The sequence below is a fragment of the Mustelus asterias genome, chromosome 5 (genome assembly GCF_964213995.1).
Source record: "Mustelus asterias chromosome 5, sMusAst1.hap1.1, whole genome shotgun sequence".
Lineage (NCBI taxonomy): Eukaryota > Metazoa > Chordata > Chondrichthyes > Carcharhiniformes > Triakidae > Mustelus > Mustelus asterias.
In genome coordinates, this window is record NC_135805.1 from 26,319,351 (window position 1) to 26,334,298 (window position 14,948).

The 14,948-nt window shown below is 47.7% G+C and overlaps 1 protein-coding gene across 1 annotated transcript in view; it reads left to right on the plus strand.

Moving 5' to 3' along the window:
* The first annotated feature begins 221 nt into the window (after window positions 1–221).
* Window positions 222–14,948, plus strand: part of LOC144493425 (myelin and lymphocyte protein-like) — a 31,036-nt gene continuing 16,309 nt past the window's right edge. Inside the window, exon 1 of the mRNA XM_078212309.1 lies at window positions 222–388. Coding sequence (XP_078068435.1) covers window positions 299–388 — 90 coding nt within the window. The 5' untranslated portion in view covers window positions 222–298. The remainder of the gene's footprint in view (window positions 389–14,948) is intronic.

A 14,948-nucleotide genomic window follows, 5' to 3' on the forward strand; every position in this document is an offset into this window, starting at 1 on the left:
CAGTAAGGTGACACCTTGAGCCAGAGGGAAGTAGGTGAGTATTCACCTCTGAAACATTTAAACGCAATCTCTCCCTCCCCCCCTCCTCCTCCCCCATCTCGCTTGAGAGGCGGTGTGGCTGCAATGATGAAATGTTTGGGGAGGAATGATTAAATCCGAGGGACACACCTTCAAGCTGGCCCTGGTATATCAGTGCTGATACACACTCTAGGATTGCACAGGGTCGCCTGACCGTGAGTGTGCTTCTGCCAAGCCAGGCAACCCTTCACTAACTTGGTGTCTGCTGCAAGTAAGGATCATGTCGGTTCCTGCTCCTTCAACTAGTCCCATTCCATCTGGGATGAAAGTGTGCATAACATTTCCAGAGATCCTGATGTTTGGCGAGTTTGTGAGTAACATTATTTAACACCATGTTGTGAGCAAAAAGTCTGTTTAAAGTTTATCAAGTTTATTTATTTATTAGTCACAAGTAAGGCTTACATTAACACTGCAATGAAGTTACTGTGAAATTAATGCGTCTTCTCCAGCATGTTTGATAGTCCAACAAAGTTAGAGAGGAGGAATGCAGGTACATTTATAGGGAGAAGTTAAGTGTATCTGGGTGGAAAGTGATATGAGAGATTTGGCTAATGGCAGATCTCAGCACAGACAGGAGAGGGGCAGAGTAAAACTGGAGGACAGGGCAGAGTGGGGGAAAAAGAGTGAGGGGGCAGAAAAGGTGGCAGAGAAAATGGTAAGTACATGGAGGCTTGGAGAAGGGGAGAGGAAGGAGAGAGACAAGAGTATTGGAGGATGAGCATTGAGACAAAGGGAAAGGGTCAGAGAGATTTATAATACACCCCATTCAAGCACCTATCCTATTGCAGCACTTGGTCCGTAGCCTTGTATGCTGTGACGTCTTAAGTGCTCATCTGAATGCTTTTTAAATGTTGCAAGGGTTCCCGCCGCTAGCATTCCTTCAGGCAGCAAGTTCCAGATTCCCAACACCATCTGGGTGAAAAGGTTTTTCCTCAAATCTCCTGCCCCTTACCTTAAATCTATGCCCCCTGGTTATTGACCCCTCGACAAAGGGGAAAAGTTTCTTCCTATCCATTTCCCTCACAATTCTATACACCTCATTCAGCCTTCTCTGCTCTAAGGAAATGTCCCGAGGCATGGTACATTGGGGAAACTATGCAGACGCTGCGACAATCACCAGGCAAGACTGTTCTCTTCCTGTTGGGGAGCACTTCAGCGGTCACGGGCATTCGGCCTCTGATATTCGGGTAAGCGTTCTCCAAGGCGGCCTTCGCGACACACGACAGCGCAGAGTCGCGGAGCAGAAACTGATAGCCAGGTTCCGCACACACAAGGACGGCCTCAACCGGGATATTGGGTTTATGTCACACTATTTCACATAAATATTTCTGCTTTTTTCCTCCTGAGTCTTTATCATGCGATCCTAGAATCAGAATTTATGTCACACTATTTGTAACTCCCACAGTTGCGTGGACCTGCAGAGTTTCACTGGCTGTCTTGTCTGGAGACAATACACATCTTTTTAGCCTGTCTTGATGCTCTCTCCACTCCCATTGTTTTGTTTCTTAAAGACTGGATTAGTTGTAAGTATTCGCATTCCAACCATTATTCATGTAAATTGAGTCTGTGTCTTATAAGTTCTGTTTGTGAACAGAATTCCCACTCACCTGAAGAAGGGGCTCAGAGCCTCGAAAGCTTGTGTGGCTTTTGCTACCAAATAAACCTGTTGGACTTTAACCTGGTGTTGTTAAACTTCTTACTAAGGAAAACACAGGGGGATAAGATAACAGGTGAAGAATGGACACAAATGTTTAAAACAAGAGAGGACAGCTTAAAAGTAAAGTTTATTTATTGTCACAAGTAGGCTTACATTAACACTGCAACTAAGTTATTGTGGAAATCCCCTAGTCACCGCACTCCGGCACCTGTTTGGGTACACCGAGGGAGAATTTATCATGGCCAATCCACCTAACCAGCACATCTTTTGGACCGTGGGAGGAAACCGGAGCGCCCGGAGGAAACCCACGCAGACACGGGGAGAACTTGCAAACTCCACACAGACGGTGACTCAACCCGAGAATCAAACCCAGGGTCCCTGGCGCTGTGAGGAAGCAGTGCCAACCACTGTGCCACCGTGCCACCTTTTAAAGTTGATAAAATTGAAAGGCAACTTATTCTGAACTAAATCGACAGGACCAACCTTAACGTTGAAGATAAATCGAAGCCAATATCGAGACTGCTGGAGACCTGGAACAGGGGGGGAAAGGATCCCCAAAAGGCGGGAAAAACTCTGGCAGCTCAGTTAACATTTGCACTCCAGTCTCTGGAAGAAAAAAGTTTACAAATAATCCTTGCGCTCTCAACTAAGCTGCCCCATTGCTGGGAAAGAAGGGAAATCGGTTTTTCTGGCGTTCAGTGTTTGCAATTGAGGTCATTTTTCCCGCTCAGAATTATAAACCGCTGATGGATTTGGACAAACTGTGTTATTCTGCTTGTGGGGAAATTATTCAGGTACAGGGGATTTGAAGTGTGTCCTTGTTTACTAAAAGTAGCAGTAACGGAGAACCAAGGAGAGACCCACTTGGTTGGGCGGCACGGTGGCACAGTGGTTAGCACTGCTGCCTCACAGTGCCAGGGACCCGGGTTTGATTCCTGGGTTGAGTCACTGACTGTGTGGAGTTTGCAAGTTTGCCAGAGTGTGGCGACTAGGGGAATTTTGCAGTAACTTCATTGCAGTGTTAATGTAAGCCTTACTTGTGACTAATAAATAAACTTTACTTTACTTCACTTGCATGGAGAAAGGGTTACTGCGGCTATAACTTGTCAACATTTCAGTGTGAAGCTTATTACCAAATTCCCTCACCAAGATCCATCCTCTGTAGGATTTCCACTTTTAAAAAAAAATACTCTCAGCGCCTTCAGTGGATCTCTGAACTCGAGTTATCGAAATGAACACGGGGGGGGTAAACAGATTAAAACATCCGCAGGTATGCACCTGCCTGTCTGCTGAATGTAAATGTAGACTGCAGGAGTTTGTAAATCTTGGCAGAATATCAGGCTATCTCCCCTTTTCACACTCTCTCCAAAGTCAGCCATTCCACCCCTCCCCTCGCCAACGCAGATTTTCTATTTTATTTATTATTAGTTGCAAGTAAGGCTTACATTAACACTGCAATGAAGTTACTGTGAAAATCCCCCAGTCGCCACACTCCGGCACCTGTTTGGGTCAATGCAAACAAAGAACAAATAAAATTTCAGCACAGGAACAAGCCCTTCGGCCCTCCAAGCCTGCACCGACCATGCTGCCCGACTTAACCAAACCCCCCTACCCTTCCAGGGACCATATCCCTCTATTCCCATCCTATTCATGTATTTGTCAAGACGCCCCTTAAGACTCACTACCGTATCCGCTTCCACTACCTCCCCCGGCAGCGAGTTCCAGGCACCCACCACTCTGTAAAAAATCTGCCTTGTACATCTCCTTTAAACCTTGCCCCTCGCACCTTAAACCTATGCCCCCTAGCAATTGACTCTTCCATCCTGGGAAAAAGCTTCTGACTATCCACTCTGTCCATGCCCCTCATAATCTTCCACACTTCTATCAGGCCACCCCTCAACCTCCATCGTTCCAGTGAGAACAAACAAAGTTTCCCCAACCTCTCCTCATAGCTAATGCCCTCCATGTCAGGCAACATCCTGGTAAATCTTTTCTGTATTCGCTCCAAAGCCTCCACATCCTTCTGGTAGTGTGGCGACCAGAATTGAACACTATATTCCAAGTGCGGCCTAACTAAGGTTCTATAAAGCTGCAAAATGACTTGCCAATTTTTAAACTCAGTGCCCCGGCCGATGAAGGCAAGCATGCCGTATGCCTTCTTGACTACCTTCTCCACCTGCATTGCCACTTTGTGACCTGTGTACCTGTACACCCAGATCCCTTTGCCTGTCAATACTCCTAAGAGTTCTGCCATTTACTGTATATTTCCTATCTGTATTAGACCTTCCAAAATGCATTACCTCTCATTTGTCCGGATTAAACTCCATCTGCCATCTCTCCACCCAAGTCTCCAACCGATCTGTATCCTGCTGTATCCTCTGATGGCCCTCATCACTATCCGCAAATCCACCAACCTTTGTGTCATCCGCAAACTTACTAATCAAACCAGTTATATTTTCTTCCAAATCATTTATATATATTATGGACAGCAAAGTCCCAGCACTGATCCCTGAGGAACGCCACTTGTCACAGCCCTCCATTCAGAAACACAGTCTTCCACTGCTACCCTCTGTCTTCTATGACCGAGCCAGTTCTGTATCCACCTTGCTAGCTCACCTCTGATCCCATGCGACTTCACCTTCTGCACCAATCTGCCATGAGGGGCCTCGTCACAGGCCTTACTGAAGTCCATGTAGACAACATCCACCGCCCTACCCTCATCAATCATCTTCGTCACTTCCTCGAAAAACTCGATCAAGTTCGTGAGACATGACCTCCCCTTCACAAAACCATGTTGCCTCTCGCTAATATGTCCACTTATTTCCTCGTGGGAGTAAATCCTGTCTCGAAGAATCTTCTCCAATAATTTCCCTACCACTGATGTAAGGCTCACCGGCCTGTAATTACCTGGATTATTCTTGCTCCCCTTCTTAAACAAAGGAACAACATTGGCTATTCTCCAATCCTCTGGGACCTCCCCTGTCTGGAGACAATACACATCTCTTTAACCTGTGTTTAATGTTCCCTCCACCCACATTATCTGTACCTTTAAGACCTGGCTGGCTGTAGAGATTTGCATTCTAATTAGTATTCTGTAACTTGATTTCTGTGTCTCTGTGCACTGTTGAAGAACAGATTTTCACTCCATCTGACGAAGGGGCAGCGCTCCGAAAGCTTATGGTATTTGCTCCCAAATAAACCTGTTGGACTTTAACCTGGTGTTGTGAGACTTCTTACTGTACCTCCCCTGTAGCCAGTGAGGATACAAAGATTTCTCTCAAGGCCCGAGCAATTTCCTCCCTTGCCTCTCTCAGTATTCTGGGGTATATCCCATCAGGCCCTGGGGACTTGTCTACCTTAATGTTTCTCAAGAAACCCACGCAGACATGGGGAGAACGTGAAAACTCCACACAGACAGTGACCCAAGCCAGGAATCAAACCCGGGTCCCTGGCGCTATGAGGCAGCAATGCTAACCACTGTGCCACCGTGCCGCCCTTGCTAACTCTGTACTCCGGGCACTAAGTGGCAATTTCCACGCACGGCACTTGGAAGCACCCTAGCCTTGGGGGAAAGCTTGGAAACTGGATTATTATCTCGGGTTTCGACCCCTGCTCACTTATTCCGGGGGTAAATGCAGATTTTGCCCCCTGCTGCCTTAAGCCAGGGAGGGGTGGGGTGGGACGGGGTGGGGGGGGGAAATAAACATTGTTAAATTGTTCTTGCTGCCAATTTGCATCTAACCATTATAGAATCCCTACAGTGCAGAAGGAGGCCATTCAACCTGCTCCGACAACAATCCCACCCTATCCCTGTAACCCCATGCATTTACCCTGCAAATCCCCATTGACACTCAGGGGCAATTTTAGCATCGTCAATCAATCTAACCCGCACACCTTTGGACACTTTACCTGGTCTGGCCTACATGTGACTCCAGAGCCACAGCAATGTGGTTGACTCTCAACTGGCCTCTGAAATGGCCTAGCAAGCTACTCAGTTGTATCAATTGCGCAAGAAGGCAACTCACTACCACCTTCTCAAGGGCAACGAGGGATGGGCAATAAATGCTGGCCTAGCCAGCGACACTCACGTCCCACGAAAGCATAAAAAAAACTCAGGGGCAATTTAACATGGCCAATCCACCTAACCTGAACATCTTTGCACTGTGGGAGGAAACTGGAGCACCCGGAGGAAACCCACGCAGACATGGGGAGAACAGGCAAATTCCACACAGACAGACACCCGAAGCCAGCATTGAACCATTGCTGTGAGGCAGCAATGCTAACCACTGTGCCACCGTGCCACCCCAAGTAGCAGGAATGTGTATGTGTGTGGCTATCGGGTGAGGACAATGTGATGCTTGACAACTCCCTCCCCTCAACAAGCTGCCAGTTCACTGCAGAGCATGTTTGTCCAAGCCCCAGGGCTGGATGTCACCCGCTAAGCGCCACTACAAAGCCCCCTGAAGCAGTTTCCAAAGTTCCTGTCAGCCAGCTGAGTTTCAATGCAAAATTCTGCTTGGAGCTTACTCTTTTTTTTCAGCTCATCAATTTCATTGCTTTAAATTTTGTTCAACAATTATTTCTTTTTTTAAAGCCTCAACATGGCACGAGCGGCACGGTGGCACAGTGGTTAGCACTGCTGCCTCACAGCGCCAGGGGCCCGAGTTTGTTTCCGAACTTGGGTCACTGTCATAGAAACATAGAAACATAGAAACCCTACAGTACAGAAAGAGGCCATTCGGCCTATCGAGTCTGCACCGACTACAAACCCACCCAGGCCCTACCCCCACATCCCTACACATTTACCCACTAATCCCTCTAACCTACGCATCTCAGGACACTAAGGGGCAATTTTTAGCATGGCCAATCAACCTAACCCGCACATCTTTGGACTGTGGGAGTAAACCGGAGCACCCGGAGGAAACCCACGCAGACACGAGGAGAATGTACAAACTCCACACAGACAGTGACCCAAGCCGGGAATCGAACCCACTGTCTGTGTGGAGTTTGCACGTTCTCCCCGTGTCTGCGTGGGTTTCCTCCGGTTTCTTCCCATAGTCTGAAAGACGTGCTGGTTAGGAGCATTGGCCATGCTAAATTCTCCCTCAGTGTACCCGAACAGGCGCCGGAGTGTGGCGACTAGGAGATTTTCACAGTAACTTCATTGCTGTGTTAATGTAAGCCGACTTGTGACACTAATAAATAAACCTCTTTTTTGAAATTCACTTCATTGTTACACCAAACCTTGTCTTTCTGAAATTCACTTATCGGCCTCTGGAGTCAAAAAGATTTTTTAAAAAATTAATTTTTTACTCCAATCTTAGAGTTACAATTCTCATAGAGGGCTGGGCAGATCTGAATCCATCCCCTTGCTTGCTCCAAAAACCAAATTCAAATTCACGGTCCCCACAAGAGAGACAAACAAGATCCAAGCTGACAAGATGAGGCATTGTATCCCATCTTTGGCTTGATCTGACACTTGATCTTAGCCCAAAGGCTGACGTTTATACACCCCCGTGAGTGAAAAGATTGGACAAGTATGTTTTAGAGATACACTCAGAGAATGATTGGTCGCTTGGACATAATACCGGAGGGTGATTGTGGAACTCTGGGCCAATAGGAGTTCAAGGCATGCGGAACAGAGGAAGGAAAACATTGCTTCTCTTATTCTTTTAGAAAGGAAGTGTCACAACACATCTCCCTAAAAGCAGCAATGCATTTAAATGAGGGCGGCACGGTGGCACAGTGGTTAGCACTGCTGCCTTACAACTCCAGATAACCCAGGTTCAATTCTGGCCTTGGGTCATTATCTGTGTGGAGTCTGCACGTTCTCTCTGTGTCTGAGTGGGGGTTTGATTTGATTTATTTTGTCACATATATGAACATACAGTGAAAAGTATTGTTTCTTGTGCGCTATACAGACAAAGCATACCGTTCATAGAGAAGGAAACGAGAGCGTGCAGAATGTAGTGTTACAGTCATAGCGAGAGAACCCTCTGGGTGTTCCGGTTTCCTCCCACACTCAAAAGATGTGCGAGTTAGGTGGATTAAACATGGTAAACTACCACTTAGTGACCAAATATGTGTAGATTAGGGGGATTGGCGAGTTGGATGTGTGGGGTTACAGGGATTGGGCGGGGTGGAGAGTCTGGGTCAGATACTCTGTCAGAGAGTCAGTGCAGACTCGATGGGCCGAATGGCCTCTTCTGCACTGTGGAGATTCTATGATTCCATGAGTGAGCTAATCATCTCTTCACACTATAGCAAATAGAAACAGAAAATACAGTAAAACCTCAGGCAGTCTGGCAGCATCTTTGGAAAGGGAGACAGGAGTTGACATTTTGAGTCTCTATGACTCTTATTCAGAGTTGGGAAGCTCTGGTGCAGTCATGCGGACTCAGAGTTAACTCAGTTCCTGTATAGATGCTTCCAGGCCTGGGTTTTTTCAGCACTTTGTTTTCATTTCTGAGTTCCAGCATCCGCAGTATTTTGCTTTTATTCCAATTAATCTCGTCCGCCTCCAATTAAATGAAGTTGCCAACTGTGCCCCCCTTGTCAGCAATCCCTCCTCAGAGTTAGAAGGTCATGGATTCCACTCCAGTGACATTGTGCGCAAAGAAAATCTAAATTAACATTCCAGTAAAAGTTGTTGGAGCAGTCACCTTTCGTTAGGGTGACACGGTGGCACAGTGGTCAGCACTGCTGCCTCACAGCGCCAGGGACCCGGGTTTGAATCCTGGCTTCATAGAATCATAGAATCCCTACAGTGCAGAAGGAGGCCATTTGGTCCATTGAGTCTGCACCGACCACAATCCCACCCAGGCCCTATCCCCGTAACCCACGTATTTACTCTTCTCATCCCCCTGACACCAAGGGTAATTTAGGATGGCCAATCAACATAACCCGTACCCGGAGGAAACCGGAACATCCAGAGGAAAACCACGCAGACACGGGGAGAACGCGCGAACTCCGCACAGACAGTGACCCAAGCTGGGAATCAAAACTGGATCCCTGGCGCTGTGAGGCAGCAGTGCCAACCACTGTGCCACCGTGCCGCCTCCCAGGCAGGCAGGCTTGGGTCACTGTCTGTGCGGAGTCTGCACGTTCTCCCCGTGTCGGCGTGGGTTTCCTCCGGGTGCTCCGGTTTCCTCCCACAGTCCAAAAGACGTGCTGGTTAGGTGCGTTGGCCATGCTAAATTCTCCCTCAGTGTACCCGAACAGGCACCGGAGTGTGGCGACTAGGGAATTTTCACAATGACTTCATTGCAGTGTTAATGTAAGCCTACTTACTGGCACGCTTGCCTTCATCGGCCAGGATATTGAGTTTAAAAATTGGCAAGTCATGTTGCAGCTTTATAGAACCTTAGTTAGGCCGCACTTAGAATATAGTGTTCAATTCTGGTCGCCACACTACCAGAAGGATGTGGAGGTTTTGGAGAGGGTACAGAAAAGATTTACCAGGATGTTGCCTGGTATGGAGGGCATTAGCTATGAGGAGAGGTTGGAGAAACTTGGTTTGTTCTCACTGGAGCGACGGAGGTTGAGGGGAGACCTGATAGAAGTCTACAAGATTATGAGAGGCATGGACAGAGTGGATAGTCAGAAGCTTTTTCCCAGGGTGAAAGAGTTAATTACGAGGGGGCACAGGTTTAAGGCGCGAGGGGCAAAGTTTAAAGGAGACGTACGAGGCAGAGTTTTTACACAGAGAGTAGTGGGTGCCTGGAAATTGTTGCCGGGGGGGGTAGTGGAAGCGGATACGATAGTGACTTTTAAGGGGCGCCTTGACAAGTACATGAATAGGATGGGAATAGAGGGATATGGTCCCCAGAAGGGTAGGGGGTTTTAGTTAAGTCAGGCAGCACGGTCGGTGCAGGCTTGGAGGGCCGAAGGGCCTGTTCCTGCGCTGTAATTTTCTTTGTTCTTTGTTCTTTGTACTTGTGACACTAATAAGTAAACTTTAAACTCATTAAACTGGGATGTAAACTATTCCCTGGCTCAGTTTGGAGAGGAGCAGGGGTTACCCTGGCGTCCTGGCCAATTTTGATCCTTCAATCGACATCACTAAAAGTGAATTATTTGGTCATTTTCATGCTGGGGTCGCCCATTTAAAAAATAGTTTCTTAATGTGAAGAAATATTTTCCCTGAGGGTTGTGAATGCGATGAACTCCCTGCCCAGACAGTGGTGGGAGTGGGGCCAATGAATATTTTTAAGGCAGAAGTAGATAGATTCTTGACTAACAAGAGATGGGGAGTAGGCAGGAATGTGGATTACAGGCTACAGTCAGGTTCGTTTTATTGAGTGACGGAACAGGTTCGAGAGGCCTACCTTCTGCTCCAGGTTTGCATGTTTGTGCATTGCTCTTTGTGGAAGCTTGCTTTGCGCAAATATTTTGCTGATATCCTTACACCAATGACTGTGCCTCAACAACTCAAGGGCACGGGGGTGACACGGTAGTACAATGGTTAGCACTGTTGCTTCACAGTGCCAGGGTGCCAGGTTCGATTCCTGGCTTGGGTTACTGTCTGTGTGGAGTTTGCATGTTCTCCCCGTGTCTGCGTGGGTTTCCTCCAGCAACTCCGGTTTCCTCCCACAGTCTGAAAGACCCGAACAGGCGCCAGATTGTGGCAACTAGGGGAATTTCACAGTAACTTCATTGCAGTGTTAATGTAAGCCTTACTTATGACTAATAAATAAACTTCAACTTTAACACGGCAGGCACGGTGGCACAGTGGTTAGCACTGCTGCCTCACAGTGCCAGGGACCCGGGTTCAATTCTGACATGGGTGACTGTCTTGTGTAGAGTCCTGTGTGTCCGTGGGTTTCCGTATTTAGGGTATCAAGGATGGTCACCTCAGCACCTCACTGTACCGCAAGCCCACGGATAACCTCACGATGCTCCACTTCTCCAGCTTCCACCCTAAACACGTTAAAGAAGCCATCCCCTACGGACAAGCCCTCCGTATACACAGGATCTGCTCAGATGGGAAGGATCGCAACGGACACCTCCAGACGCTGAAAGACGCCCTCATAAGAACAGGATATGGCGCTCGACTCATCGTTCTGACGCACCACAGCGAAAAACTGCACCGACCTCCTCAGAAAACAAACACGGGACATGGCGGACAGAGTACCCTTCGTCATCCAGTACTTCCCCGGAACGGAGAAGCTACGACATCTTTTCCGGAGCCTTCAACATGTCATTGATGAAGAAGAACATCTCACCAAGGCCATCCCCACACCCCCACTTCTTGCCTTCAAACAACCGCACAACCTCAAACAGACCATTGTCCGCAGCAAACTACCCAGCCTTCAGGAGAACAGTGACCACGACACCACACAACCCTGCCACAGCAACCTCTGCAAGACGTGCCGGATCATCGACACGGATGCCATCATCTCATGTGAGAACACCATCCACCAGGTACACGGTACATACGTTTGCAACTCGGCCAACGTTGTCTACTCGATACGCTGCAGGAGAGGATGTCCCGAGGCATGGTACATTGGGGAGACCATGCAGACGCTACGACAACGGATGAATGAAGACCGCTCGACAATCACCAGGCAAAACTGTTCTCTTCCAGTCGGGAAACACTTCAGCAGTCACGGGCATTCAACCTCTGATCTTCGGGTAAGCGTTCTCCATGGCAACCTTCATGACACACGACAACGCAGAATCGCTGAGCAGAAACCAAGTTCCGCACACATGAGGACGGCCTCAACCGAGATCTTGGGTTCATGTCACACTATCTGTAACCCCCACGACTTGCCTGGGCTTGCAAAATCTCACTAACTGTCCTGGCTGGAGACAACACACATCTCTTTAACCTGTGCTTAACCCTCTCTCCACTCACATTGTCTGTACCTTTAAGACTTGATTACCTGTAAAGACTCGCATTCCAACCATTATCTTGTAAGTTGAGTTTGTGCCTATGTATGCCCTGTTTGTGAACACAACTCCTCACTCACCTGAAGAAGGAGCGACACTCCGAAAGCTTGTGCTGCCAAATAAACCTGTTGGACTTTAACCTGGTGCTGTGAGACTTCTTACCGTGCTTACCCCAATCCAACGCCGGCATCTCCACATCATATTCCCACAGTCCAAAGATGTGCGGGTTATGTGGATTAGTGGGAGAAATATTTGGGATTACGGGGAGAGGGGCCTGGGTAAAATACTCTGTCAGAGAGCTGGTGCAGACTCGATGGGCCAAATGGTCTCCTTCTGCACTGTCGGGATTCTGTGGTTTACAGACCACTTGATCACGCAAGCTGGTCTTTTAACCAAGGTACGCAAATGCTAACAAGACGCATTATAGAGAAAGATCTAGAAGTGGCAGCAGGGAATGGCATCTGCCCAGTCAGTTCATGCTACTCTTAATATTCCATTTGTGTAAATAATTCTAATTGCAACTGGGATAGACTCAGTGGGGCATCTGGCTTCCTTCTGTGTCATTATGACTCGATAATTCTAATCATTTTTACACACACTGTTCACATACCTTTTCCTTCATCTGTCCATCCAGCCGATCCTTGAAACGTTGTCATGGTTTCTGCCTCAAGGGTTAACACTGGGAGTGAATTCCGCAGCATGGTATTTCTCTCTGCTTTTCCTATTAAACCGCTCCAGCTCACTCACTCGCAGAAGGCTGAGGTTAGGGTGGAGGGTCTGGGCTCAGGTTTCGGATTGGAATTGAGGCTGAGACTGCAGTGAGATTGAGGTTGAAGACGAAGAACAGTTTGAAGTTAAAGTTGAGGTGGATTTAAACGAGAAAGCTGAGGTTAAATGCAGGAGTAAAGCCGGAAAGTTAAACCTGAACTTGAATGGAAGCTCTGGTGACATTTTTGATTTGTAGTCAAGGCTGGAGGTGAAGGAATATTTGAGGTTGAGACTACGGCTGAGTTTATTCACAGAATCCCTATTGCTCAGAAGGAGGCCATTTGGCCCATCAAGCCTGCACTGACAACAATCCCATCCAGGCTCTGTCCCTGTAATCCCACCTATTTACCCTACTAATCCCCCGACACTAAGGGGCTAATTTAGCATGGCCAATACACCTAACCTGCACACCTTTGGGAGGAAACTGGAAACCCATGCAAACACGGGGAGAATGTGCAAACTCCACACAGAGAGTGACCCAAGGCCGGAATTGAACCCGGGTCCCTGGCGCTGTGAGGTAGCAGTGCTAACCGCTGTGCCACCGTGCCACTTAACCTGTGAGCTAGTCTCAATTTTTAAAGTTTTTTTGCCCCTTCAATTTTCCTCTTCCCCCTACTCATTGACTCCCTTGTTGACACACAGTTTCATAGATGTTAGTTGTCGCCCCATTTCATCAATCGATTATTCCAATGAGCCTGAATGATAAATATCGGCAGGCCAATCAGCATGGAGATATCCTGGCCAAACATAATCATAGCATCCCTACAGTGCATAAGAGGCCACTCAACCCATCGAGTCTGCCCTGACTCTGACTGAGTATCTTACCCAGCCCCTCCACCCCGCCCTATGCCCATAACCCCCCACATTTATCTGGCTAACCTCCCTAACCTACACATCTTGGGGCACTAAGTGGCACCTAACCCGCACATGTTTGGACTGTGGGAGGAAACCGAGGCACCCGGAGGAAACATTCGCAGACGTAAGAACATAAGAACTAGGAGCAGGAGTAGGCCATCTGGCCCCTCGAGCCTGCTCCACCATTCAATAAAATCGTGGCTGATCTTTCCGTGGACTCAGCTCCACTTACCCGCCCGCTCACCATAACCCTTAATTCCTTTAATGTTCAAAAATGTATCTATCCTTGCCTTAAAAACATTCAACAAGGTAGCCTCAACTGCTTCACTGGGCAGGGAATTCCACAGATTCACAACACTTTGGGTGAAGATGTTTCTCCTCAATTCAGTCCTAAATCTGCTTCCCCTTATTTTGAGGTCATGCTCTCTTGTTCTGGTTTCACCCGTAAGAAGTATCAGCTGTTCCGGTTCATTGGCTGTCTCACTGACCTCTTGAGGTTTGTGGAAGAACTCCCGCAGCCTCATTCGCCTGATGAATTCCTCTGTGTCTGCTGCGAGACTGATGTTGAGAAATTGAGCCCTCGGCTGAGAACTTCGGATTTCATCTGGTTGAAGTGTGTAGTCCGACAAGTTGACAATGGACTTCCCTGCAGTGGTACTGTTTTTTACTGTGGTACCGGGGGAGGCTTGCTTGCTGCTGGTGGTGATGCCGAGTTTCTCAAGTTTCCTGTTCTTGGTGTGCATGTAGATGGTGTAGTTCCTTTGTCTCGTCTGCTTGGCAGTGTTTCACACCTGGTCTGCATCCTGAGTTGAGAATATAGATTCTATCTTGGTTTCCAGGATGCGGCATTTGCTGTAGAGCTGGTGTATGAGGTGGTTGAGGAGTGTGAGAGAGGTGCGACGGCAAAATCTCTCAGCATAGTCTGTGTTATAGGTTGACCTGAGTGGGTTCGTGATCTGTAGTCCTTTTCTTTGTAGGAACTTGATGTCTGTGTCGATACAGACATCAAGTTTCTACAAAGAAAACGACACAGACATCAAGTTTCTACAAAGAGCTTACCTCAGTCCAACGCCAGCATCTCCACATAATGGCTAGTTTCACCCACCAGTGGAAACAACCTCCCTGCTTATATCTTATCTGTTCCCTTCATAATTTTATATGTTTCTATTCTTCTAAATTCGATGAGTATAGCCCCAGTCTACTCAGTCTCTCCTCATTAGCCAAACCTCTCAACTCCAGAATCAACCGAGTGAATCTCCTCTGCACCCCCTCCAGTGCCAGTATATCCTTTCTCAAGTAAGGAGACCAAAACTGTACACAGTACTCCAGGTGTGGCCTCACCAGCACCTTATACAGCTGCAACATAACCTCGCTGTTTTTAAACTCCATCCCTCTAGCAATGAAAGGCAAAATTCCATTTGCCTTCTTGATTACCTGCTGCACCTGCAAACCAACTCCTTGAGATTCCTGCACAAGGACACTCAGGTCCCTCTGCACAGCAGCATGCTGCAATTTTTTACCATTTAAATAATAGTCCATTTTGCTCTTATTCCTACCCTAGTGGATGACCTCACATTTACCAACATTGTACTCCATCTGCCAGACCCTCGCCCACTCACTTAGACTATCTATATCCCTCTGCAGACTTTCAGCGTCCTCTGCACACTTTGCTCTGCCACTCATCTTAGTGTCATCTGCG